Genomic DNA, 27,476 nt, shown 5'->3' on the forward strand with positions numbered 1-27,476 from the left:
ATCTATTGTGATTATGAGGCTTTTCCAATGGCGATGAGCATTAACCACTAAAAACTTTTAACTGTCTTTAACATCTGTCATCTGATGGACATTGCAATAATCAGATAGCTGGTGTTGCTGCCAGAAAGCTTGTGCATGACCCACTTTGCATCAGAATGCATTTCAATGCACATGTTCTAATGGATGACAGCAGACCACACGTCAGGCCCACAGTCGATGGTGTTTTTTTTTTTTTTTTTTCTGTGGTCGCTGCACACCAGATAGCAGATAGCCCCTTGTGGTTCCTGATCCCTGCTGCTTTTGAACGTGTAATGCACTTTGAGGGCAAATTCACCTCTGTCTGCGCGTGGTACTCTGCAGAGGTGGGGGAGAAAAAGTCTCCTGTCTATTGTTGAGGTGCCTATTTGCCAGTAGGGGTGATCATCGGGTTTGAGTGTAGCAACATCGTCCTTCCCCCACCGCCTCTTTTTTTTTTTTTTTTTTTTACACTTGTGGCAGAAGTGCGGATGTGAGTTGCATGTTGATACGGAACAGGCCGCCACTTTTCGGTTTGTTTCACAGCGATGTGTGCGTAGGCGATGCTCATTCTGCGGAGCGATGAATCCCGAGGAGCAGACGGTAACGTGGTTGATCTCACTGGGGGTGCTCAGCTCGCCGAAAAAGAACATCGCGGACCCGGAGGAGTTTCTGAAAGCCTCGCTGAAGGATGGGGTCGTCCTGTGCAAGCTGGCGGAGCGGCTCGTACCTGGCTTCACACCCAAGGTGAGCAGTCGACCGGGGCGAACTCGAGCCGAACACACGCCGAAAACGAGCGAGGGGAAGAGGGAAGGGGGGAAGAGGGAAGGGGGGTTGTCTGTGATGGAAGCGATAGCGAGCAGAACTTCTCCCTCGCTGCAGGCCTGGCGTTGTTGTTGCTCTGCCCCCACGGCTGGTTTTCAAGTGTTCGTCTGGTGCGACGCTCCGTTGCATTGGACGTACAGCTGCACGCGGCGGGGTGTGTGTGTGTGTGTGTGTGTGTTTTGTGTTTTTTTCTAAAGCTGCGGGATTTTAAGATGTGGTTTCCCGTGAAGCTTATGGAGATGTTCCGCATTCTTGACATGAGTGAGCGCCCACCGAAAACAGGACGACTTCGGCGGCGAGGGCGCAGGAAACATTGACCCAAGATGGAGAGACGGAGCGGGGGGGGGGGGGCGGCACTCATGGTTATGACACAACTTTTTTTTTATATATATATATTAGACGTGTTTAACGCCGCCGACGTTGAACACGCATGCCTCGTTGTCGAGATGACAAAAGTTGATAATGATAAGTAACAGTTGCAAAGACGGGTCGTCACTTCCTCCTGAAAGGCTCGGCTCTTCCCGGTGCGACCTCCTCCTTTTTTCCCTTTTTTTTTTTTTTTTTTAGAAAGCGGCGTCAATGTGATCGGAAGTGGCGAGAATAAAACCGGAAGTAGGAACTTCTCTCTTGTGTGGTTTCGTATTTATATCTGGCGTCGTTGTCCTTTCTCCTCGACTGTCGCACACATCACTCTTTAAAAAAACAGCAGTTCGACATTCAATCACAAGCAGCTAAATAAAAATGTAAAAAGCCAGGGGCCTGTCCTCCATGTTGCCCCGTTGAACAACATGCGGCCGTTGACGGGGATTTTATTTTGAAAAGTCGGAAAAGTGAGCGGATGTTTTGCTTAAATCGATGGCGTTTGACGCGTCTGTGCTGTAAATGGTTATGTGTGCACGAAGGGGACGCGGGGAGAATCCACAGTTATTCTCTCAACTGTAGGTCACAACATTTGGATCATTACACCTGTGACGTGTGTGTGTGTCTGTGTGTGTGTGTGTGTGTGTGTGTGTGTGTGTGTGTGTGAGTGAGTGTGTGTGAGAGAGAGAGAGAGTGTGTGTGTAACTGAAATGACAGTAGCGTCGACTCGGAGCCTTTTACATGAGCACTTTGGACAGACGTCTCTTTCTCTCCTATATTTTTGTTTATATATTTATTTCGCGTGTGTGTGTGTGTGTGTGTGTGTTCAGTATAACCAGGATCCGAGGGCTGAAGCCGACTGCGTTTCCAACATAAGGGAGTTTTTAAGAGGATGCTCGTCCTTGAAAGTGGAGGTAAGTTCTCCTCCGTGTGTTTCGTGTCCAAACCTTCCATGTTTTTCTTCTTGTTTTGACCGATCCGTCTCTGTCCTGATCTCCTCACTGAGCCCCGTAAGCCCACTGCAGTTCACAGAGGACACCTGAACGCACTTCTTTGCTGGGGTTGTGATCTGCTTACCCTGTCTGGCATATGCTTTCTTCACACGCCCCAGTGCAGTGAGCCACGTTCACAGCTGTCAGTCACTCCTGGGGGAAGCTGTCGCTGCTTCTGATTTGTCAAATTTGTCATCACTGGGGTTTTTCGACCGCCCTCGTACATTTCCCCTTCACTTTCCCGCTGCAGTGACTTGATTTTTGCCTGCTTTTGTTTGTGCTACAGGTTAAACAAAACCCCCACCTGGCGCACACTGCAGGCCCGTAGTTGCAGAGGCGATGTCCTAATATTGGAAAGGGTTCAAATCATTGGCAGATGTTGGGAGTTTTCTCCGTCTCTGCACCAGCCCCGTTTAGGGACCCGCCACACTGGACAGTAATTTCTCCTTGAGCGTTTAAAAATAATCCCTTCTGGTCTTGAATCACATCAGTCGGTTTCTTTAAACAGCCAATTGAGTCAGCAGGTCTGGCTCACTGCGAAGTCAAGTGGTTCAGTAGTTCTGCCCAGCTGGCTTGTTATGTCTGGGAGGTCCCCTTTGCTTTCATCCATAAAACCCCGTTGTAGCCCATAATTAGATCTTTGGTGGCCAACCAGTAGCTCATGAGCAGAGGCTTTTGGAGATCCACTGTGAAATGTGTCGTCCAGGGGATGAACTGTATGTGGCGCTGCGAGAAGCCCTGCCCATCCTCTGGTCAGTGATGTGATCATGGTTAGAAACCCTTTTTTATATTTTTTTGCCATGGTGAATTGTGCCTGCTTGTCCTGTGACTGCACAAAGAGAACAGTCATACTACTTTCACTTCTGCCATGAGAAGCTGAAAGAGGAAGCACCAATTACTGCAGAAGGACTTTTTTTTTTTTTGCTTTGCTATGGACAGCATTTATTATTTTCTCTGAATTAATACACTTCTACGGTCATTCAGAGTAACATGTATTCGTAACGTGACTCGTTTTAAACTAATGACCCTAGCCCCGGTCAAGGTCTCAGTCCTGGCAACAGTTATCTCTGATCAAGCTCAATACAGTGATGTAAGTCCCATTTACTCCTTCATTTTGTTTCATCATTTGCTAATGGATTTTGCCAGTCTGCTCTGCTTTTAATACCAGAGTTGGAAAAAAAAAATCATTAGGCGAAAAGCAAAACAAAAAGGATTCTCCATACATGATGAAAAACACGCTGAGCAAAAAAAAAATTGGTAATCAATTAGACCTGAGGCTGATCCCAATCCTGAAGATGTAATGGTCTCACTCGTTTTAACTCTGCATGAGGTCATACACCACTCAGGATCAAGTCCGTACTACTCAAACTCTATATTTAAGATGTTTTATTTAAAATGTGAAACCTCATCCGCCGGAGGAAAGAAGATAGCTGAGCGAGCAAGCAGTGTGAGATTGAGAGCGTGCGCTCGTTTACAAATCGCAAATGAGTGGCACTGTGTGTTTCATTAAAAGCAACTAAGTCACAAAATATGGGTCATGCTCAACATGTCAGATTTTATCTCTGCCTTGTTCTACGCTCTGTTTTAAAACCCTGTGTGTGTTTCAATATGTGTTTGTGTTTTTCTATTGTTTGTGCACAGCCTGGAATAAGTGTCTCTCTCTCTCTCTCTTTCTCCCCTTCCCTCCTTTCTTCATCTGTGTGCACTTTGCAAGCATTACTGCTCAGATCAGTGCAATCAGTAGAAAAAGTTCTAATTTTGACTTGCTCCAAGTCCCATGAACAGATGGCCTGTTTTTTTTTGTTTTTTTTTCCATTTGAAAGCATCTTCTCTTTTCCTTTTCCTTCCAGGGGTTTGAACCTGAGTGGTTATACACCGGGGAGAATTTTGGCAAAGTACTGACCACTTTGCTGGCAGTCAACTTTGCCACACAAGGTAAGAGTTTCGGAGTCATTCTCTGTACTTCCAATCCCCGACACTGGCTAACAGATTGTCCTTGCACATTAAAGAGTTGAAGAGTAGTAGCAGTAGTTATTACATATCCTGAAGTATCCTGATGCATTAAAGAAACGGTTTATTAAAAAGAAATGCTCCTTAAATGTTCTTCCCGCCTCCATCACTTGATGTAAACCTATTTTCCAGTGAACACGCTTAAGTAATGTTTTTAGTTTTTTACTTTGCCCATGTAGCCACTCTAAATCCTCATTGGGTGTGTTACCCATGGCCAGCTGGCATGTCAGTGTGTGTTGGCATCATGCTGGGTGCCATGCTGCTGATACAACATGAATAAATATCCTTCTTTGTCGATTGATTATATTTGTACATCCAGATTAAGCTCCAGTAGGATGCAGAACTGCCAATGTGAACGGAATTTATGTGTGGCTGTATGCATTTCAGGCACATTCACGCCCGCTCCTCAAGTGCGTCTCTTCAGTACAGACGCAGCATAAAATAATTTGCAGTGCAGCAGCCCTACAGTCGTTCTGGGATATCTCTTCGCTCGAGGGCCCTTGTTTGGGGGCAGTGAAGAGGTTGTACATGCCTCCCTCCAGTCCTACAGCTCACTGTTGCCCCCAGAACCAGCAGTGTTTAGTCAGCATGTTTTTAGACTAATCTGCCACCTCTGCATGCTTTATTATAGATGCATAATGGTCCAGGCTATTGGAGAACACGTATATAAAACGATTAACGGGACATGTGCCTTGGATCATGCCTGATTGACAGTGAAGATGGAGCCTAATATTAGGGCTGTGGGTGGCTGATGATAATCTTCACGGTTGATGATTCTGCTGATTATGTTTCTTATTATGTCATTAGTTTTACCCAAAACCTTATTTTATGTTGGCACAATTGTTGTTAATAATTTTTCTGTGTGGCGTTTGCATGTTCTCCCCATGTCTGCATGAGTTTTCTCTGGGTACTCCTCCAACACAAAGACATGCAGATCGGGGTTAGGTAAATTTTAGACTATGACTTGATCGTAGTTGTGAATTTGTTTGTCTCTGTATGTTGGCCCTGTGCTGGGCTGGCGACCTGTCCAGGTTGTACCCTTCCTCTGTGATATTTTTTTTCTACACTGCCTGACATGACCTGCTGCATGTCCCTTTTGTGATATAGTGCACTTGCTGTCACTTTGTCAATGCATGATCAATCTCTCGGGCGGAGGATGCAAGCCACAGTGTGAGATGCGGATCAGAAGCCTCTGCTGGTGCTCGGCTCTGCTTGATATGCAAATGGTTCATAGGCTGGCCAGTGGCCATGCCTAGCAGCTGTCCTGCCATCTTCACAAGTGAACTTGATTTGAAGTGGATTAGTCACAAGTTAGTTGATATAATCAAACAAAAGAGGCCTCTTTGTTTTTACTCATGATCCTCTTCCAAGCCTGGCTTCCCCGCCGCCCCATGAGTCTCTGTGCAAAGCATTTGTGTTAGTTCAGAGTAAATACTTTGAACAGAAATAACAACGCTAACCACAGAGCTAAGCTATCACAAGGGCTTGTTAGGATTCTCTTTGCATGCGTGGATCGTGTGGGGAGTGGGATGTGGGATCCATGAGTCCCACCAGTGCATGCGGACTGTCCCGCTGCCTTCAGTGTTGTTTTCATCATATCAGTTATACCTCAGTGTGATGCACCCTGACGTCTCGGCATATGGAAAACAGTAGGGAATCTCCAGGGTGTTTCCTCATAAACACACATAACATAGATTCCAGATGACATGGCGATTTAAAAAAAATAAAAAAAATAAAAAAAATAAAAAGATTTCACAGAAAGCGTTACCAGAGCACATTTTACTGCCCCTAAGTAGAAGTGCACTCAAGTGTCTGTCAATTGAAAACCTCAATTTGAACAAATAATCTTGAGTTGAACGTCCATTAGACTGGGTGTGTTACAAACTGATTTAGTAGAAAAAAGACAAACTGCATGTTGGTTTTGAAGCCTCTCAAGCCCCGGAGCTCTCTGCAGAGTGAATGCTTATATCCGAGGTTCACTGTTGTTTTATCTCTCTTTCTATCACTCTCCTCCTTTGCCTGCTTCTGTTCTTCTGTCGACTGGATTATTTTTCTCTGAAGCGGCTAAGTTGTTTTTGTCAATTTGGCTGTTCCACCGTCTGCCATTTCCATCACTGGTGATAGATACCTGGAGAACGCTCTTCTCTTCCTTGTTTTGGTTCCGCGACGGGTGACGCAGTTCCTTTGTGCCTTAAATGGAGTCGTCATTTGTCCGCATAAAAACGCGTCCCGGTGGCCAAGAGAATAACACGGTTGAAACAAGGCTAATAGAAGACCAATATGAGCGTGGGGTGCTGTCGTTTTTCTATCGCCATTACACCGTGCAATCAGTTTTAACATCATAATGACTATCTTAAGTAGAAGGTGGTCTGTTTGCACTTTAAATGATGCTGAGGCTAATGGTGCACACACAATACTTTGTTATTCTTTTGTAATGTTCAACAGAATTAGACACAAGACCATGACTAGAAATCGGGTTGGAATTTTAGAGGGTGTCCTCAGTGGGTGTGTTTTTTGGCCTGTGTGCGGTTGCGGGGCTGCCATGTGTCACTTTTCAAGTGAGCAATGGAAAGAAAAATTGCTACCCCTGTCAGAGCGTCCCGAGGATTGCACCCGCTGCAGAACAGCTGGCAGCTACTGAAGCTAAATCGCGGTTCCTCTGCGGCAGTGGCTCGGCGATGACACAGTAGAGGCTTCGGCTGTCTATAACATACAGTACGTCTCCCACGAGACCGTTTTACATATGAGAGGCAGGGTTGGGGTAAATTGTGTTCATATGTTTCAATTAGCTAGATGGAACATATTTTCCGGACTGTATGAGTGATGGCCAAGACATATTTTTATGATCTATAAATTGCATGTGGTCTTTCTTTTGTACAGCTGCTTGATCATTTGTTGGAGCACTGTGCCAGTTTTGGTTAAATCAGATGCGTCTCTCTGACACGTAAATATTTAGCCCGCGTGTCTTCACTGTCCTGGTATATGCACCTGCGTCAACTTTGAAAATGATGATGTGCGTGTGCATGTTTTTTTTGTACAAAAACCCAATGCAACCGACATAACAGAGGTTCCATATTTTGTTTCCTGTGTGTGTGTGTGTGTGTGTGTGTGTGTGTGTGTGTGTGTGTGTGTGTGTGTGTGTGTGTGTGTGTGTGTGTGTGTGTGTGTGTGTGTGTGTGTGTGTGTGTGTGTGTGTGTGTGTGTGTGTGTGTGTGTCCATAGACTGTGCTGCTGAGAGGTCATGTTCGCAGTCCGGTGCCCACTCTCCTAGTCAGTCGACGTCTTCCCACACACTCTCCTCGGCCAAACCCAAAGGCTCTCTGCGTAGACAATCCAAATCAGTGGTATGCTCTCTTCTGTACATATCTACGTTTTCTGTCTTACTGTTTTTATGCCCACTTCACATGCTGAAAAGTTTGATCCTTCTCAAATTTCCCCATTGAACTTGTTAGATCATTTAATATGTTTTACCTGACACGACTGCATAGAAAATTCGCTTGCACGAGAAGCGCAAAAAGGGCCAAGTTTAAAAGGAAAATGTGCAAATGTAGTCCAAGATGTGGGGAATATATCTCAGTGCACTGCAAAGCCTACATGTACATGCATGCAGATATTTTTGACTTTTGCGTCTGACAACAGGAGATGTCTGAGAACGCTGGAGGTGGGCAGCAGATGGTGAAGGCTCGCTTCAACTTCAAGCAGAACAATGAGGACGAGCTGTCATTCAATAAAGGAGACATGATCCTGGTGACGCGGCAGGAAGAGGGTGGATGGTGGGAGGGCAGTCTCAACAGCAAGACGGGCTGGTTCCCCAGTAACTACGTCCGGGAGATCAAACCCTGCGGTGAGTTGCCATCAGTTTCAAAAGGATTTCATCACAAACATTTCACACAACAAACATCTCATTTTGGAAGTGTAATGATGGTGCTTGAGTAGAAACTTTGGACGTAGTTGCATTGTTCCGTGTTTCAAGGAAAACTGTGATGACAAATATATGACGGCCTGATGTTTTTTGACATTATTTGTTTCCAAACACTTGAAATAATTTACTGTAAACCAAATTGTGTGCAGGAGAGGGTATGAGACTGAAATGCTGAGGAGTTATTAGAAAAAAAAAAAAAGATTTGTATCTGTCATGCAAATCATTTATGTTATAAAAATGGAAAACGGTTTTTATGACGTTGGTACTTAATTCATTGATTGGTTACTTATCTCCTCCACAGAGAAGCCAGTGTCTCCTAAAGGAAATCAGCTGACTAAGAACTACTACAGTGTGGTGAGTGAATATTCTGTGGGACATTCTATCCCGTTTTACCAGATTCAGTTGTTTTCCTGGAACTTGATAACGTTACCTATTCTGCTGCTTCTCTTTGTAGGTGGTACAAGACATCTTGGAACATGAGCGAGAGTTTGTCAAAGAATTGCAAACAGTGCTGAGTTGCTACCTCCGGCCCTTGCAAGCCAACGACAAGTAAGAACAATGACGGGGAAGATGAGAGATCCATTAATGGGCAAAACATGTCACTGAAGGAAGATTACAGCCTTGGTTACCAGGAAAATCTGAAAAGTTTGCTGAAAAGCATCAATATTCTTGATACTGAAACTGTAATTATAGATTATGACCACTGTAATTTCATGTTAAACTTTTTTTTCATTTTGCACATTTGCTGTCTTCTCCATTTAACCTACGTTATGTTTATATTCAGGCTGAGCAGTGCGGACAGCGCCACCTTGTGTGGAAACCTGGAGGAGATCCTGACCTTCCAGCAGGGACTGTGTGTGGCTTTGGAGGACTGTACCAAGTAAGTCATTATGGACAGGCACCGTCATGAAAAACCCTTGTGTTTCCATCAGTAATATGAGACTTATATCATAACAATCTCAGTGAAGAGTAATGAACTGACCACAGTGTACACAGTACACAGTGCCTTTTCTGTAAGACATTATCAAATACCTTTTGATAAAGACAAGTTTAGTTTTCGTTTATTCTACAGATCCTTCACTACACTGCGCACATACTATTCCAACTCTTTGCCAACTCTTGTACAAATCATATCATACCTGGTTATATTAGCCTTCCTCCCAGACTTCTCTTCCTATTCATCTCTTTATGGCACAAATGTTGACTTTCAAAAACTAAAATATTGTTTCAAATATACAAACTGTTAAAATGACAATGAAACCAAATCAAAATCACAGGACACCCAAAAACTTATGAAAAACAAACGGAGGAGGAAGGAAAATATATTCATACATCTGAGAAGCTATGATGTGGTTTGGAAAATGGCATATAGGAATGTGAAGTGTATCCAGTCTATAATTACCTTAAAATGTGTCCTTAATCTATGATAATTATGAATTTGAGGCCTGGAAATGTCTCCCATTTGTCCCAAACTCAGTTAAAAGAAATTTTGAGATATCATTACAGTTGTGGTGGTGCTCTGAAATCAGTCAAGTGTCAAAGTATTCTGCCTGACTTGTGTTCTATTAGTCAGTGAAGATGTTTTTGGCAATCTAAATATTACAAACACCCTAAATAATGGCAGCTGTTCAATTATTGGGAAATTATTCTGTATATCATCATTACAAACGTTTCCCTCCAAACATCTCTCTTCTTTTCCCCAATCCTTTTATTTAACGTTCATCACTCTTTCCACCTCTCTGACCATGTGTCCATCTTTGCAGAGTCCCAGAGGGCCAGCAGCGAGTGGCCGGCTGCTATTTAAACCTGATGAGTCAGATCAAGACTCTGTACCTGGCGTACTGCTCCAGCCACCCGTCAGCCGTCTGCATCCTCACTGACCACAGGTCAGCCCCTGCACACAACACAGCGTAGACAGCCATACATTATGTATTTTATATGTATTATATTTAAAGAATGGCTTCTATTTGCCTGGTGCATGGTGCTAGACATACTTAACAAATGAATGTTGTACAAGTACTTTGTACTAGTTAGCAAAGTTTTTCCAAAACAGGAATGAAATCCTTCAAACTTTATTATTATCAATTTGTTCCCCACAAGGGTTCACAATATGAACTGAACGGGTCATGAAATGAAAAAACTAAATATTTGAAGAAAAATATATACTGTATGGTTTTACCTCCTCAGGCCCATATGGGCCCAAAAAAGTTTCGAACCAATCTTTTCACAGGTTTACTACCTCCGCTAAGGAGGTAATGTGATTTGTTTGGTTTGTTTGTTTGATTGTTTGGTTGTTAGCAGTAAAACCCAAACTTTTGTGGATGGATTTTCATGAAGATGGGGGAGGTCTGCACTGCAGCTCTGAATGCTCTTGTTTTACTTATGTATCTGAGAAATGTTGACATAGATTATTACTGTTATTTCGAGGGCTACAGCATCTATTCTTGCTGATGAGCCGTAGTTTAGCCTTTAGCCACAAGGTGTCAGGCTTTCCATCTGTAAATGAACAGGAAGCCAAACCGGGTCTGAGTAGTTACACTATGTCCCTGTGACCTGAAAGTTTCTTTCAATCCATTTACTATTGGAAATGCTCTGTTCTCATGGGAGTTGGACATGCTGTTATGTGAGTCACTGTGAAATAGTAGAATGCCCATGGTGCCATTTTAAATGACGCAGCTTGCAAGGTTCATTGTGAGGCACAGAAATTAAGTTGCATTACACACAGGAAGAAGCCAACTGTTGACAGGATGTATAGAGTTGTGGTCACAGGCAAGCGAGTAGCTGTTTTCACAGTAAACTCATTTGCATTGCAGTTGAAGGAGTGCTTCTCTGTTGCATTCACATTTACCCGATGTTCCAGGTAGTGCTGCTACAGTATACGGTATGATTGAAGTTCTGGATCTTTCAAAAGAACAGTGGCAAGCTTGCAGGGAAGTGAACATGTTGAATTTGGTGGCAGAATTTCAAAAGCCAACTTTATTTGCGCTGCCTCTCAAACTTCTCTTACATCATTATGTCTGCGAGTCACATGAACCTGATGCACTGTACCTGGTGCAGTGTTAGTGTGAGTTGCAATGGATACCCTGAAAGAGTGCGGTTACATATGAGACCTGCTCCTCACACCGCATTAATGATGAATCATTAGTGATTCTCCTGAAATGAGCACAAATATTAAATTTTCCTCAAAAACATGATGCTAATACTATGTCATAAAGATGAATCCAGTGTTCAGTGACATGTTTTGTATCTGAGCTTTTTTTTCTGGTTCTAATTTCCCCAAAAAGTTGAAATTATATGAAGCCAAACGAAAGCTTTAAAACTGTCAACTAATTTTATTTTCATCCTACTTACTATTCTCAACTGGTATAATCAATGTACGGTTTAGCACGATAAGGTCTTCTGCTGTATGTCATACATAGTAGATTAGTATACTATATAAACTGAAGCTATTTTTTTATATTTAATATCTTTATGGTTGAATGCACTTATTGTAAGTTTCTTTGGACAAAAGCATCTGCTAAATGAATGTAATGTAAATGAACTGGTTATTTTTCATTTTTAGGTTACATTTCCCGCTCAACCTGCACATTGTCTTGCAGTATATAGCATATTCCAAAATTGACTGTATGGTAAAGCCATTGTTATTGTCCCAGCCCTACTGTAGGTGCACTATCTGAATTTGCACACATATTTAGGGGAAAGTGCATCTTTGAAAATGTCTGTGAACCTTTTCCTGAACGGTCGAGGTGCTCCGCACTCTGTATTCTAAAAGAAAGAATCTTAAAAAAAAAAAAAAAACGTCATTACCCATAACTGAGCATAAAAAGTGTGTGTTTGTTTGTGTGTTTTTTCAGCGAGGAACTAGACAAGTTCATGGAGAGCCAGGGAGCCAGTGCTCCAGGGATCCTTACCCTGACCTCCAGTCTCAGTAAGCCCTTCATGAGGCTCGACAAGTACCCGACACTGCTGCAGGAGCTGGAGAGACATGTGGAGGTACGGGAGGAAACGTCTGAATTTAGAACACATTTTTCTTAGATAAATAAAGAATTGAAAGTAACACTTACAGTAAATGTATTCATTTATCATCAGTACATTTGTTATTACAGTGCACACTGCTCATTCAAAGTCTGTTGACTTGATTTACCTCTAGTAACCGAACCTTGGTGTCTTAACGCTGCTGTGCCTGATTTGAAGTGTTTGTTTCTGCCACAGGAATCCCACCCAGATTACACCGACATTGTAAAGGCAACAGCAGTATTTAGGGGCCTAGTGGTAAGTCTGGTAATCCAGAGGGCTCTTCTTGCTCAAACATGCCTTTCACTATACAAGCAATTTGTGTCCGTATCCACCAGGGATTAGGCTTCCTCTTTTATCAGTGCAGGACAAGCCTCAGTTAAACATGCACTGTAAGCCTCTCATGTCAATTTTCAATTACTGCATGGTTCATCTGCTTGATTTCTTGTTTTTGTTTATTACCTCCGCCAAGGAGGTTAAGTCCGTCTATATGTTTGTTAGTAGGATTACTCAAAGAGTTGGGGATGGATTTGCATGAACACTTTGTCAAAGATAGGTCTCAACCATGGCTACAGGTGATTACATTTTGGGGAAGGGTCCAGATCTAGATCTAGTAATTTTTTTTGAAGGATTCGTCATCATAGGGATAGGGCAAAACGTGACATTTTGAGTTGTATCATAAAACATGACATTTTGAGAGAAAATATATAAATAGGAATGCAAGATTTTGGTGTAACAGCCTATAGGTGGGGGCTGGTTGGAGTTGAAGACACTGATTTGTTTCAAAAGTTATGTCTCTGAAATAAATCTGCATCTTAGATTTATCATATTCTCTTGTATGCTTTGTTTTATCATAGTTTACCCACTGTTTAATCAGAGTGTCTTGAGCTTTTTCTCTTTTCTGCATGATGGGCGATAATCTTGTTCCTACAGTGGGTGTGAACGGAAAAGCCATTTTAGAGGAGTTGGATTAGAAAGGGGCAACCGCATTGTACTTGAGTGAACCTTCATTCTGACATGCAATTTCCCTGGTAAAGTGTTCTTTTTAAGGCGAGATGAGTTGACTCACACATGTTTCTTCAACTGGGCTGCACAGGAAAGTGGGGAAAAAAAGTGTCTGTGTCAGCCTTATGTAACTTTCACTGAAGGGTGCGTGCGTGTGCGTGTGGTTAGGTGGCCAGGCAGGCACCAAGAAATGCTCCTTACCTCTCTGCAGACAGTACAGAGAATAGTGTGCAGTTGAAAATGGTATATGTTGCATTGTCATTTATTTCTGCGAGAAGAGGGAGAACCCCTGTCTAGCACCTGAAAGCATACCACCATATGTTACAGGTTATTCCTTATACCTCTGACAAAGAAGTAAAAAAACAAAACCCCAACACGTTAAATATCAAAAGGTAAATGGTTACATTTTCTAAAGCCATATCCGCAGCTCATTATTCAGTATTTCTAAAAGGCCAGAAACCAAACAGAGTATTTTTTATTTTTTATTTTTTACATTATGGGCTTTTGACTGGAACTATTCAAATCCAGAAATCTGGAAACGGGTATGAATAGCAGATCTTTTTTCCAAAGCCGCCCCGAACATTTTAATTCTTAAATTACTTTGTCATCTTTATAGACTAATGTACATTTGTGTATGTGTTTAGACGCAGTGCCAGGATCTACGGAAGCGCAAGAACCTGGAGCTGCAGATCCTATCAGAACCAGTGCGGGGCTGGGAGGGAGACGCCATGAAGAGCCTGGGTCACGTAGCCTACATGTCCCAGGTCCATTTGAGGAATGGGTCCAGTGAGGTGAGACGGGTTTGAAGCAGTCCAGGTCGGCCAGAACTGACATCAATCTAATTGTCAGGATTCGGCTGTCTTTAGGAAGGGTATACAGAGTCCCATGGGTTCAATTCAGTCAAAGAAAATAGAGTTGCATCCTGTGTCACAGGATTTATTGCATTTCTAAGCACAAAATCTGCCTCAATATGCACAGACAGGACTGTTAGACGGACGTCTGTGTGCTTCTTCTCTCATCTTCTTCGGTAGCGGGTGTCATTCCTTGTAACATTAATGATCAAATCCATATCTCAGTTAAGCCCCCTGATTCCAAATTGAGATACTGTAAGTGACTAAGCCATTCATCTGATAATCTCTGCACAGCCAGCATGTTTTATATTGGAATCATGATTTTTTTGGTGTTAGATTGGCAAACACTAAAGTGCAGGTTAAAAGACAAAGGAAGTGTGACAGGTCTCACACTTCCTTTAACCCAGCAGTGTTTCATCATCTGACACAAACGGGGAACATTATTCAGTGTCTTATTGGTTCCCACCGTCCTCGAACTGTGTGTGCTAAAATACATGCTCCAAGCAAAGTGTCAAAACAGAAACCTATGTAGGTCATACACTGACCTACAGCGACTTTGTTTTGATGGTTGGAAGTAAGCCTAACATATACCTGACGGTTCACCGCCTTTTGATCACTGCCAACCACTTTTCCACCCACCCTACCAGTCACCATGTTTGTTTCACTACTCATCTTCTTCTTGTCAGCTCATTTTATTTTTTTCCATTTATAATAAAGACGGTCAGCTTTGACAAACCGGTAGCGAGTTTGCTACCCCAAGTGTCAGCTATAATGATGGCTTTGCATGTGCAAAATAAACTGGCACACATGTTTTTGTTTTTGATGTGCAGCATGACCAACAGGTTCAGCCGCAGCCACACGGAAATATAAATATTGAGGAAAACGTTTTGTTTTTAACCAGCTCACCAACTGTTATAATACTGTTGCATGAAATAAGATGTCACATTGCAAACAAATCTTTTTTTGTTTCTCTTTTACAGGAAAAAGAGGAGCGCTATTTAATGCTCTTCCCTAACATGTTGGTAATGCTTTCAGCAAGTCCCCGGATGAGTGGCTTTATTTATCAGGTGAGCTGCAGAGAATGTCCCTCACGTAGTCCTCAGTAAGATGGTAAAACCCAAAAGAAACTACTTCCTCTGTGATGAATGGTGCTGAAGGGAATTTTACTTGCTGTATTCACAGAATTGAAAAATACACCTTTTAAAATTAAAAACAAATCCAAAAATATCTGCAATGACAATATTAGTTTTCGTTTTTATGGGCATATTCCAACTCATTTCATTAATTTTGTGTGATAACATGTCATGGCCACACATCCTCTGCCTATGGCCTGATGTGTTATTTCCTTCGCTATTGTTTGTCCCATTCAGGGAAGGCTGCCACTCACGGGCACCACGGTGACGAGACAAGCCGAGGACGCAGACAGTGCCCACTATGCCTTTGACATCACAGGTTTGCATCCCAAGCTCTGGAGAAAAAACGTGACTCGTCTCCTTTGAGCTGTATTACTCCTGTATCCTCAACTAAAACCAAAGAGTTGAGTCTTGAGTAAAGCAGGAGCTGATCTTGAACAGCTGCGGGACTGTGTCTATAAAAACTTGTTCTGACAGTTGTTGCTTCAATCCCAGCAAACTAGTTAATATGACGGCGGTCTGAAAGTTAAAATTTCATGTAGCTGCCAATACTGCCTTCCTCTCTGTGAAATATCCATGTGCACCAATTAAAAAAGAAGACTTGAAAGAAAAAGCACATATGAAATAGATTAAGCATTTAAATCCGATAGACCACGAGATGTGAAACCTTAAATGATCCGACCCTTGACATTTGCAGTGAGAAATGAAAGTCTGCACCATAACATAATCTCACAAATGTGTGTATTTCATCAGTTCACACTGCATAATGTACCAAATAGGGGACATGTTATAAACTAGACCAAGACATGATCCTCACATCTGTAAATGACATCATCTGCATATTGTGGTTTCTGTATGTGAGGATTTGTCAGCCTTATGTTACTTTCACTGAAGTGTGTGTGTGTGTGTGTGTGTGTGTGTGTGTGTGTGTGTGTGTGTGTGTGTGTGTGTGTGTGTGTGTGTGTGTGTGTGTGTGTGTGTGTGTGTGTGTGTGTGTGTGTGTGTGTGTGTGTGTGTGTGTGTGTGTGTGTGTGTGTGTGTGTGTGTGTGTGTGTGTTACAGGAAGCATGATTGAGCGTATTACGGTGCTCTGCAGTAGTTCCCAAGAGTTGCAGGAGTGGCTTGAGCACCTTCAGCCCTTTACCAAAGGAGGAAGCCCTGCAGGCACCATTTTAAAGGTTAGGACACACACTGACACACTCACACACACAAACGTAGAATATGAAGTTCAAACAGGGCTTAAGTGTGCAAATACCACTGAACACAGAGCTGATGAACGTTACTCTCATCTTCCACTGCACAGGCAGCAGATGTGATTGTGACACACTCGCTTCTCTCTTTCCTTTGACTGTCCCATGTAGACTGTAGAAGGAAAGCCACTGAGCATGGTCGGCACCCCCACTCACCTGTCCCACCTGGGCAGCCTCAGCGCCATCAGCCGTGGCCCCCTGGAACCGCCAAAGATCAGCAAACCCTGGTCTCTCAGCTGCCTTCGCCCCGCGCCTCCCCTCAAACCCTCCGCCGCACTGGGCTACAAAGAGGTAGGAGGCTGTAGAGCTGCACAATCAGACCTGCACAAGGTTGATATGCCTCTCCGGTAAACAGTCAAGCGGTAAATTCACTCACAAACCACAAGTCGCCCTATGTCCTTTTTTCTACCTCTACTTGATTCAGATTTCCAATCGTCTTGTTTAATACAAAGATCTTCACCTAACAAACAAGTATCACATGTAAAATTGACACATGCACTCTAATTCATCCGATTTACTTTAATCCATTAATGGGACTTCTGATGACATTTATTCAGCAGTAAATGGTAAAAAACATGAATACGATAAAAATAGATTTAGTCCAATATGTGTGACGGGAACTGTGATGTACTTTTAATCAAAACAACAAAAGCTTTATTAACCAATTCCTTAAAAGTTGACATGTTTATATTTATTTTAATGAATACATTAGATAGAATAGATTTGAAACTATTGGCGTGTGTGTATAAAAACACAGCAGGCCATGCTTTTGTTCCGAGGAAGTTAATTCCAGTAACAGTAGAACGATCCCCAGGTCTGACTGGCACTGGAGAGCACTGGGTGAACCACTGGTTATGAGCTACTTGTGTTTTGTCGGTCACCCTGAGGTTGACGTGGGAGGTAGGAGCTTTCACAATCAATCAGCACATTAAAAACTCTCGGTCGGGATGTACTCCCACAGTGCAGCGATCTGTTTAATATACTGTGTATGTACAGTCTCTGTACGTTTTGACACTAAATGCACCTTTTTTCTTCCTCCTCCACTGTGAGAATAAAAGCTTGCAGCCAGCTGGGTCCTTTTTCTCTGCCCAGCAGAGATTGCATGCATAGTCGTCTGAATGCGTAACATTCTTGCTGCCTTACTTCCAAAATGTTCACTTTATTTATTTATTTAATTTACCTTTTTATGCTTTAAAAAAAACCCTCATAATAATCACCCTTGACCATAAATAGGTGAACTGCAAAGGGGGTGTCAAAATGTCCACCATCGACTCCCTATCACATCTTTCTCTCATCATATTTTTCATGCACATTTCCCTCTTTTCTCTCTTTCTCTGTCTTGCCTTCTGTAGAGGATGTCTTATATCATGAAGGTAAGGTTAGATCACATTCTGTTTCTATCTGTGTGTGTGTGTGTTTGCCCCAGTGTTGAGCCGGTATGCCATTGCTCTGTTTGCTTCACTCCTCCCTCACTCTCATCTGTTGGTTTCCTGTTTTCTGTGGCTCTGCATGTCTGCATTCTCTCTCTCTCTTTCTCTCTCTCACTCCTTGTAGTGAGTCAAAGAGCTACCCCCCCCCCCCAAAAAAAATATAGTAAAATCTACATGGGGTGCTATTTTTGAGTGCAAAGTGCAGTCAAGTCAAATGTCATTCAACCCTCAACGTATATGCAGATGCATCACATTTGAATAATCAGCAACCCTAAAATGCAGTCAAAGGTCAGATGATGTCGTATTTTACGTTGGTTTCCTGTTTCTTGAAAGCATTTTTTTCCCCATTCGTAATGGATTACAGTTTTATCAGACATTGTAATAATAATTTTCCCGGTGGCTTTAAACAAAAATCCAAACCCTTTTGTGAGAAGTGCTCATAAGCTGCTATTTAGAACCCAATAATGTTATTCCTACCAATAATGTAATAAAAATCTCCACATAACTCCCAACTCACTCAATAATTTCCCAATATTGTAATAACTGTGCCAACTTTGTAGTAGCATGTTCAAATAAGCAAAGATTTAATTTTGTGTCATAATACAAAGGTACTCTGTTTTTAATTTATGAATATTGCACAGCGCTGCAATTTATAGAAAAACCCAAGAAATCCGTGAATAGATTTGGGTTTTATGATTCTGCAAATATAAGGTTAACCCGATAATGTAATAAACCTCCCATTAATTACATTAATGGGAGGTTTATTACATTATTGGTATGGAGATTATTAGAATTATTGGTTAAAACATTTGATTAAATTAAGTTATTACATCATCCGATTTCAATACATTTTTGAGTTAAGTGGAGATTCTTATGACATTATTGGAAAATGATTATATTATTGAGTTCTACAGGCCATAACGTCACTAGTTCAGCTTTAGATTGATGTAAATATCACTGAACATGTGTAGAATGTCCTCAACTCATGTATTCCTTGCAGGTGGATGGTGTGAAATGCAACCAATTCTTGCACCAAAATGGCTGCGTGACACTGACTTGCCTGTGGCACACCACCACTGCCCCTCCCACTATGGCACACATTGACTTCTCAGAAAACCAAACCGATAAAGAGCGAACCTCTGAACAAACAGAATCCCTAAACCTCTTCGAAGGCTTTGAAGACACAGTCAGTCGTTCCTCCAGATTATGATGAGTGAGTCTGTGGTTGAGTGTCATGAATGGGTTTACTACCCGTTTTCCCATTACACGTTTGCCCTAAGCCTCTCTTCTTCCGGTAGAAATGACATGATGAGGATATGTCTTGCACAAGTTAAGTCACAAGTGAGCAGCACCACGCATTCGCTTTGGTGTTAGCACGAGCAGTTATTCTTCAATAGGTGAAGTTGATTATTCACTTCACACCTCATCTCATCAGGAAACAGTCATGTGACTGTTGTCAGAAAATAAAATCAACCCAGCAGGAGGAAAAAAAACGAAAATGTCTCATTCATAAAACCACATTGCTGTGGTTTGATAACATCCTGGCTTCGTAAATAACTGTATCTCACAGGTAAAGCTTGAATATGTTGATGTAGGTTTTCTTCTGCCCTGACTGAAGGCAGTGGAGGGTAAAATGTTACTCGATACGATAAGTACCTTGAGAAAAATGAGGAATCTTTGGTTTTCTATTAGTTTAAAAAAAAAAGGAAGCCTTTTTGGCAGGATTCGTATTAGTACAGATCACAGTCGTCATCACATGCTTGCTGCCTTGTATGTTGATGGTATTTTGTTCTTCGATGTTGTTTGTTTATAAGGGATGTGTGTCCCTGTGAGCTTGCATTCTGTTTGGTTCGGAGTCTTGGCTTTACAGGTGTGTAGCTGTGTGTGTGTGTGTGTGTGTGTGTGTGTGTGTGTGTGTGTGTGTGTGTGTGTGTGTGTGTGTGTGTGTGTGTGTGTGTGTGTGTGTGTGTGTGTGTGTGTGTGTGTGTGTGTGTGTGTGTGTGTGTGTGTGTGTGTGTGTGTGTGTGTGTGTGTGTGTGTGTGTGTGTGTGTGTGTGTGTGGAGAGGTGGACTAAATTCAATGTTGCACTCCAGGACTCCAGTAAGAGCCCGCGGCCCATGAAGAAGTTTCTGCCAGGCAACAGGAAGAAAGAGCGGAAGCCCTCCGATGACGAGGTTCAAATAAGGAAAAGTAGGAGATTAACTCACTATTATGATGCTGTACGGGAAACATGATGAATTCCCTAAGCTATCGCTTGCATTAGCTTGATAATTGTAACAAAGTCCCATTCAAGTGTTGTGCTGCACATTCTTATCTTTACAAAAATAACATAGAGGACTGTGCATATTACAAGACCCCCTCTAATGTAATTATATTTTAACTGCACTAATGCAGTGTGTGGATTTTTTCTTTGTGTATTGTTGTTCTTGATGATTGTCTCTGGCACCTGCCCTTTAAAAAAACCCCATAAAACCTCAGCACATTGACTGAAGCTCCTTAGTGTGTATTTATGATATTGATAATCTGTTTTTTGTCAGGCACGGCCGCTCTGGAGGAGGACGCTCAGATACTGAGGGTGATCGAGGCGTACTGCACAGGAGCCAGCCTGCACCAGGCCAGCACAGGTGTGTTTAAAAAAGAAAGACATGGACAAATTTGTTTCTCAAATGTCTCCAACAACCATGAGTCAAGTTCCCCCATTAATTTGTGTGCTTGTGTGTGTATGTGTGCAAGCAGCAGTGCGGAAAGAGTGTATCCCTCAGGTGCTTCTGCCGGAGGAAGAGAAGATCATTGTGGAGGAGATGAAGAGCAACGGGCAGACAGTAATAGAGGAAAAGTATGCATGTCATTATATTAAAAAAATGGGCTTTCATTCACCTGTTGTACCAAGAGTGACAACAAATGTTTTGTCATTGTTTTGAATTTGGATCCTTATTTTCTCTGTAATTAGACCACAAATATGATATTGATCCTGTTTCGGCTGTTGAGGCCTGGATCTTCACTCAGAATGACCTTGGCTTGGAAAGCCATTACAACCACTTTATATACAATAAAGATTTTACTATCTGCTTTGTTTAATGAGCTGCTAAAATTGGAAATTGATATTGTCTTAAGAAACCTTACTGTATTTTCCCTTTTTTTTATTTCAGGAGCCTGGTTGATGCTGTGTACGCGCTAAAGGACGAGGTTCATGAACTGAAAAAGGTGTGAGATTTGTTTGACCAATATATTGAACGTGCTCATACATTTCACTAACTTCGGGTCAGGGTGCCATTGTACTGGTTTAAATGTTTGGTGGGCTACAGACGTGGTCGAATCTATCAAAGGGTCCTGGGGGAGGACATCCAAAACTAATCATGGAACCCAAATATAAATAATGTGACAAGGAGATGAACCTTGGTTCGGTGTGAAAATGCCCTCAGAAACCATGTAGTAAATGTTTATATATACTGTCTGAATGTTTTACAGGAGAATAAGTGGATGAAGCAGTTTCTGGAGGAGGAGCAGAAGTCTCGCAAAGAGCTGGAGAGAGTGGTCCGAAAACTGGCCAAGCAGAAGAATGATTGTGCTTGGGATGACGGCGGCCACTGAGCTCATCCCACGATCATACTCCTCCTCATGTGCTTTTGTGTGTGTGTGTGTGTGTGTGTGTGTGTGTGTGTGTGTGTGTGTGTGTGTGTGTGTGTGTGTGTGTGTGTGTGTGTGTGTGTGTGTGTGTGTGTGTGTGTGTGTGTGTGTGTGTGTGTGTGTGTGTGTGAGAGAGAGTGTGTGAGTTTGTGTGTGTGTCTGTCTGTCTGTCTGTCTGTCTGTCTGTGTTGCGTCTCCATATTTCAATCACACACAGCAGAGATGGGACTCCCTCCCCACCATGACAATTAGAGATTCTTCGCTTCACGTGCTGGAGCTTAGTCGGACATTGTGATGAAATCTGTCTTCCTCATCCAGCCTCACCAGATGAGACTACAAGTTTGCTTCCTCCCGAAGCAGCTCAGCTAAACCAAGACTGGTAAAATGGGATGTTTTCAAACATACTGCCTCTCCGCTACTGGCACTGTGAACCAGCGTATAGGACATTATCTTTGGACAAGGACAAAACCAGTTCTCTGCAGCTTCTTTTGCTTCGGTTGGTCATAGAGTACGAAGCCATCAAAGTCCAATCTTTGTTCTCTTGCATGCACTTCTGTTACCAAGGGGACTGATTGTCTTCTTCTCTCATCATGATGTTTTTGTCAGTCATATTTTAGTCGTCACAAAAGGACCGCCGGGTGGGAAAAGGATTTATTGAGCTTTCATGAGTGTATGTAATAGGCTTTTGTTTTTGTTTTTTTTGTTTTTTACATTTGAAACATTCACATTACAAGTTTCCAATTTATGTGGGTGTTAAAGCAAATCCACCAGGTTTATCCCATTGTCTTAAATTCAGTTGCAGCCCTTGACTGTTTATTTAAAAACTGCATGAATGTACAGTGTTTCTACAGTACGGATTCTGCATCAGAAACTTGGTTACCGAGATATTCAGATATATAGTTCAAAGCTATCAGGGATGCCGCTGCATAATAAAATAGAAAAGACTTAACTATGTATCATTTATTATACAAGAAATAATGACGATCGCCCGTATTCTTCTTACTAAAATATATTCAATCATCATTTTACTCCATAAATTATATAGCCTGGCTTTATTTTGGATTTTTTTTTTAATACTCTTAATTTATTGGTCACCCAGGCATTTAATTGTGGTGTTTGCCTTATATATTTAGTTTTGCTGCATTTGACATCTGTTTGGATCTTTTTTTATGAATTGATGTGTAAAGGCAGAAAAATATCCTTGTTTTGGCCAAGGGGAAACAGGCGTTTTTCAAAAATTAGGTTCACCTGACAATTTAGAGGTTTTTTTTGCAGCCTCCTGCAGAGCTAATGGAGACAGACTGAGGAAATAAACAGAGAGAGAGATTTATTTGATGGTGTAGAGTAGAGCTGAACCGTTCAATAAGTGCCTCCCAAAGGGGTCGATAAACTTTAGAGTTTGAGACCAGACTGGGACTAAATGAGTGATTTATTTTGAAAGTGTCAGAGATGGATTGTTGTAATATTTAAATGAGAATGGCTCGAGCTCTCAATGGGTGTAAATCGGGTCGGGAAAACCAACCGGGCTCTGCGTGCTATTTAAGATGCGGCCTCTTCTGCAAGGACCCACGACGGTACATTTCCTGTTATCTGTTCTCGCGGCGCTGCAGAGCAGCAGTGGACGCAATTGAAATGCAATAAGTGACTGCTTTACTGATTGACCTCTGGGATAGTCCCGGCACAGTGGACCAGGTTTGGAGGAATTGCGATACTGAATGAATTAACCCAATTTATTAACCAAAAAGGGCCACGCCAGTTAGGTTGTTTATATATGTGTCATTGGCCTTTATTTAATCACATCTCTTGGTATGGATGGTTGTTTAAAGATCAATGACCAGGTCCTAAATTTCATTAAAAATGATACAAAATGCTATAATGTTGTCGTGTTGCACAATCCCTGTTGGGAATTGCTGTCTTTTGCATGCACCTCTTTACAGGGAGGTCCGAGCACTGTGTCGGGTACAAGGCAGCTCTGGTACATCTCCGGCGGAGTCGCCGACTTGCTCAAGGGCGTTCAAAGCAAGGTCAATTCTCACGTGCGCTGGGATCGATGTTGAACCGCGGTTCCTTTTCAGACATACAGTAAGCAGGGCAGATTCTCTCCAGCGCTACACACACACACACATCTGCTGCCTGAACAGATGAGTGACTCTGTCTCATCATATCTTTTTGCTGTTGAGATTAACGTTGTTGCTCAGACTCTAGTTTGAATTGTTTTCATTAATTCCCAGAAGCCTCATTGAGCACTTACTGGTGGGAAAGGGGCTGAACTCCAGTTTCACCTTGTCCATTTGAAATCTCCAGACCACTGTGTATTCTTTTGTTTGAAAGGTTCTATGCAATTATTGTTGTTGCAAAGTATTGTAATGCTTTTTTTTTTCCAGACACTCTGTACTTTATGTTTGGTATGGTCATCCTTTTATTAAAAGTTTAATATAACACATGGAGTAACACATCTTTGAAATATATTTCACTAAGTGGGAAAAGTCCAAACATAAGAAACGCTTCAACCACACGCACACACACACACACACACACACACACACACACACAAACACCATAAACTGTGTTTCCTGATTCAATATGGAAAAACCCACAAAGTTTGGCCTTTTCCATGCAGCATTCATTTGCGCTTCAGGAATTTGTAGCTCGATCAGATGCGGTTGCGGAAAACCCTGTACAGGATGGAAGGAGTGACTAGAATAGATGACATCCTGTGAGAGTGCGTCGCCTCTGCAACTATACAGACACCTCCATAGATAGATTCACATTTTCCGTGCCGTTGTACTCATCTGCTAGGTTTTTTTCCCCCTAATGTCTAACTTGCACCGCGCAGCATTTTACTTTGGATGGGTAGGGGGTGTTGAAACCTTTTATATTACTCACCCAATACTTTCGAAACCTACCAACCGAGCAGGTAAAAGTTACTTCTAACTCATACCTGTGGGCTTCGATGTAGCTAGCGTTGGTGTTCAAAACAAAAAAAGGTGAAAATCTTAACTTTTCATGTCTGTTTAAACAAGTGATTTTTTACCCCATTAAGTTACTTTACGAATCCAGAATACTGAGAACTATATTTCAGACGATGCTTTAGTTTTACAGATGTTTGAATTTATTTATTTGTGTCAGTCTTTTAGGCAGCCATTGGTCTAAATTCAATTTTATACCGTTTTAAAAAACAATTGGCAAATGGCAACTGTGTAATACATCACAGTGATTCTTAAGTCTATAATCATTTGTGTCAGTTATGTAATCATTGTGAGGAATCAAACTGTGCCTGCACATGACAATAACAAGAAAATATTGTTCGTTGTGATGGAATACACAACTCAAACATTCCTGAGGTTGATAAATAAGATTGATTCATACACCACACGGAATGAATGTCCACCAATGGCTGCCTTTAAAAATGGAAAAAATATATCACAAAAGAAGAAAGTCGGCAGCTTTAAAACAATAATCACCAGTTAAATACACATGTGATTTGTAATTAGGAAAGTCTGACTTGCAGAAACAACGTTGTGGTCCTGGTTGTTGTAGCACTGAAATCAACATGCAGTCTGATGCTTACGTACAATTTAACAAGCGCTGACATTAATCGTGGTAGTTACCCTCACTCAAGTTGTAACCTACATCTTCAGTGTTACCGTTTCTTGTGGCTTAGCATCATGAGAAACTGCATCTTTGCTGTGTGGTTTCTTTTTTGTGGAATAGACTGAGCCAGATTGCACAACGTGCTCTCCAGTAAATATGATAAAAGTTTGATGTCAGAGTGGCCAATGGAGGACAGGGTTAATCTGACCCCCTGGGTAATTCTCACCACTTTTTACTTTTAAAAAACATAATTTAACATAATTAACATTCTCTGTATTTGGACATGCACACATTGAATAAGAAAATTGTGTGCTTTAGTGTGGGTTTTTTATTCTAATGTCTGTTTCTCCTTTATGTGTAATTAATTCCTGAAACATGCAGATGCCAAAACAAACACAAAAAAAAAAAAACTGATGAGAAGAAAACATTTTTTTTATATTAAATATTAAACAAAATCCTTTCATGGCCACACAACCTCTAAATTACACCAATAAATACAGAACAACGATTGACAACACAATCATAGAAACACAAAAATGACACAAGTACATAAATTATAGTTCAGAAATGTGGTCCTTTCAGTATTTAACAGTGTTCTCTGTAGATTTATATCCAAGTCCATCCACTCAATGAGCTCCCACCATTCAGCTCAGGTCCATGCACATGCTTATGCAAAAGTGCTACAGTTTGTACATCCCAAAGGCTGTGGCTTTTTCGTCATAGTCCACCAGTGAGAGGTTTTCTATCCAGACACTGAGTTGATTTCCTTCCTCCAGTGTGACCACCTCCCCCAGCGTGGCCGTGCACAGGCGAGGGACAGATGCATCCCCGGTGCGGCCGCCCATATTGCAGTAGGCCTGCATCAAAATCTTCTTGTCCTCGGCCTTGCTATTCCTCAGCATGACTTTGCTGGCCAGCGGGGCCACTGACTCACTTTTGAGGAAGGTCACCCTGGAGTAGACATAGTAGTCACCCGACTGCAGGACAGTCAGCCAACTTTCTTGGAAATAGTTGGTGTTCCTGAAGACTGAGTGCTTCATGTCCCACTGGAGATAACCAGCTGGAGAGACAGGGAGGGAAGTTTGAAAATGCAATCACTTAACTTCCAAATCGATTTCCTGGTACTTATTATTATTATTATTTAATTTCTAAATGTATAATTTTCATAGTTTCTTACATGTGGATGTCTTTGCTGTACTCTTGTCAACCACCATGGCCGCCATGGCTCTGTGGAACGTTTCTTGTTTTTCTGAAGATTGAAAAGCAGCTGGAGAAGAGAGAGCAAACATCTGGTCAGAGACATTTTTGAGACTGGATTTGTTGTATGCAACTTTTTTACCTGCAGGGAGAAATAAATGAAATGTACCATTTGGGTTTCTGCCTTTTCCTTCGGCTGAGGGACGTTTCTCCTGTAGGAATGAATCAAGGACATATAGATGCTGAGCCAATATTTTACCATGATACATATCACTGTATTATGTATGATATCAACAAAATATAACATCATTTAATATCTCCTTGTTCACAAAAATGCTTTTCTTGTAAGAAGACACTGTTAATGTCGCCCCTCGCCTGCTTGTTCTAGAGCATTTCCTGTGCTTAAAATGTGTGAATTACATCAGATCTATTTTTGTATCCTTGTGTGAACAACCCCGTGTGCAGTGCTGTAGTTATTTACGAACATAGTTAATTTGCAAATACTGAAAGATTTGTTTCATAGTATTGTTTGTTTGTTTTCTATATTTGTTTAAAATTATAACTTAGTTTTCAAGTTGAATAGTAATTGAAGTCTTTTTTGAAATAACAATATGGTTTTTTTTTTACCCTTTCAGCCATCACCTTCATATAACAGGTACAAAGTCAAGTACGTAACCCTGGAATGACTTGGAAGATCACTACTTTAAATATAAATGCAGAAGGGCCACCAACTAAAACATACAAATTGTACTTAGTTCAAATGTAGAAGAGATCTTTCTTTTTTTACCTTTTGGTCAGCGTCGTACAGATAGATGAAGCCTCCGACAGACAGCATTAAATGCAGCACCACTACGGCAACCAAAAATCGGATGAGAGGCCTGTTGTGGCCCCGTGATGGAAGTGGAGCCGGGATGAGGACCGTTTGGGACCTGTTGAGGCGCGGAGGCACCGGCGGCGGAGCCACGCTGGTCTGGTAAGTGTTGATCATGGTCGAGAGTAGTGGTGGAATCTGGAGCGGCCTGGTGTCCGTGACATCCCATGCACTTCTGAACTTCTGCTCTCTCAGTCGACTGAGTTATGCTCTCGCTACTTCCTGGAAGCTCTGAAGTCCTCGTCGTGCAAGTCTACAGGAGGTGTGACCTTTGGGTGAGCACACATGTGCATGCAGGTAAATTAGCATTTAGCATTTTTCATTTCCCCTTCCTTTGTCAGATTCCGCACAATATCACAAGACCTTGTTTTACTCAGTA

At 41.9% G+C, this 27,476-nt stretch overlaps 2 protein-coding genes across 4 annotated transcripts; one reads left to right on the top strand and one right to left on the bottom strand.

Annotated features, from left to right (window-relative positions):
- Nucleotides 1-467: 467 nt before the first annotated feature.
- Nucleotides 468-23,874, top strand: arhgef6 (Rac/Cdc42 guanine nucleotide exchange factor (GEF) 6). 3 transcript variants are annotated; one of them, XM_035649061.2, is made up of 22 exons: nt 468-762; nt 2,031-2,114; nt 4,043-4,127; nt 7,425-7,546; nt 7,842-8,046; nt 8,426-8,478; nt 8,579-8,673; nt 8,909-9,004; nt 9,888-10,010; nt 11,979-12,117; nt 12,337-12,396; nt 13,788-13,934; nt 14,975-15,061; nt 15,365-15,446; nt 16,190-16,305; nt 16,489-16,668; nt 17,730-17,750; nt 19,902-19,998; nt 20,346-20,432; nt 20,545-20,644; nt 20,958-21,012; nt 21,277-23,874. In XM_035649061.2, the coding sequence occupies exons 1-22, from the start codon at nt 598-600 to the stop codon at nt 21,397-21,399; spliced, it is 2,322 nt and encodes a 773-aa protein (XP_035504954.1). In that variant the 5' UTR covers nt 468-597; the 3' UTR covers nt 21,400-23,874. The 3 variants fall into 3 exon arrangements, with proteins under 3 accessions (XP_035504954.1, XP_035504955.1, XP_035504956.1); XM_035649063.2 differs by lacking the exon at nt 468-762 and adding an exon at nt 1,756-1,778; XM_035649062.2 differs by lacking the exon at nt 17,730-17,750.
- Nucleotides 22,159-27,314, bottom strand: cd40lg (CD40 ligand). Its single transcript, XM_035649065.2, has 4 exons — nt 27,014-27,314; nt 26,396-26,438; nt 26,207-26,296; nt 22,159-26,089 (listed from the first exon to the last, which is right to left on the bottom strand). Exons 1-4 carry the CDS (start codon nt 27,212-27,214, stop codon nt 25,710-25,712), a joined length of 714 nt encoding a protein of 237 aa, XP_035504958.1. The 5' UTR covers nt 27,215-27,314; the 3' UTR covers nt 22,159-25,709.
- Nucleotides 27,315-27,476: the final 162 nt, after the last annotated feature.

This window comes from Scophthalmus maximus, chromosome 9 (genome assembly GCF_022379125.1).
Source record: "Scophthalmus maximus strain ysfricsl-2021 chromosome 9, ASM2237912v1, whole genome shotgun sequence".
In the NCBI taxonomy this organism is placed as follows: Eukaryota; Metazoa; Chordata; class Actinopteri; order Pleuronectiformes; family Scophthalmidae; genus Scophthalmus; species Scophthalmus maximus.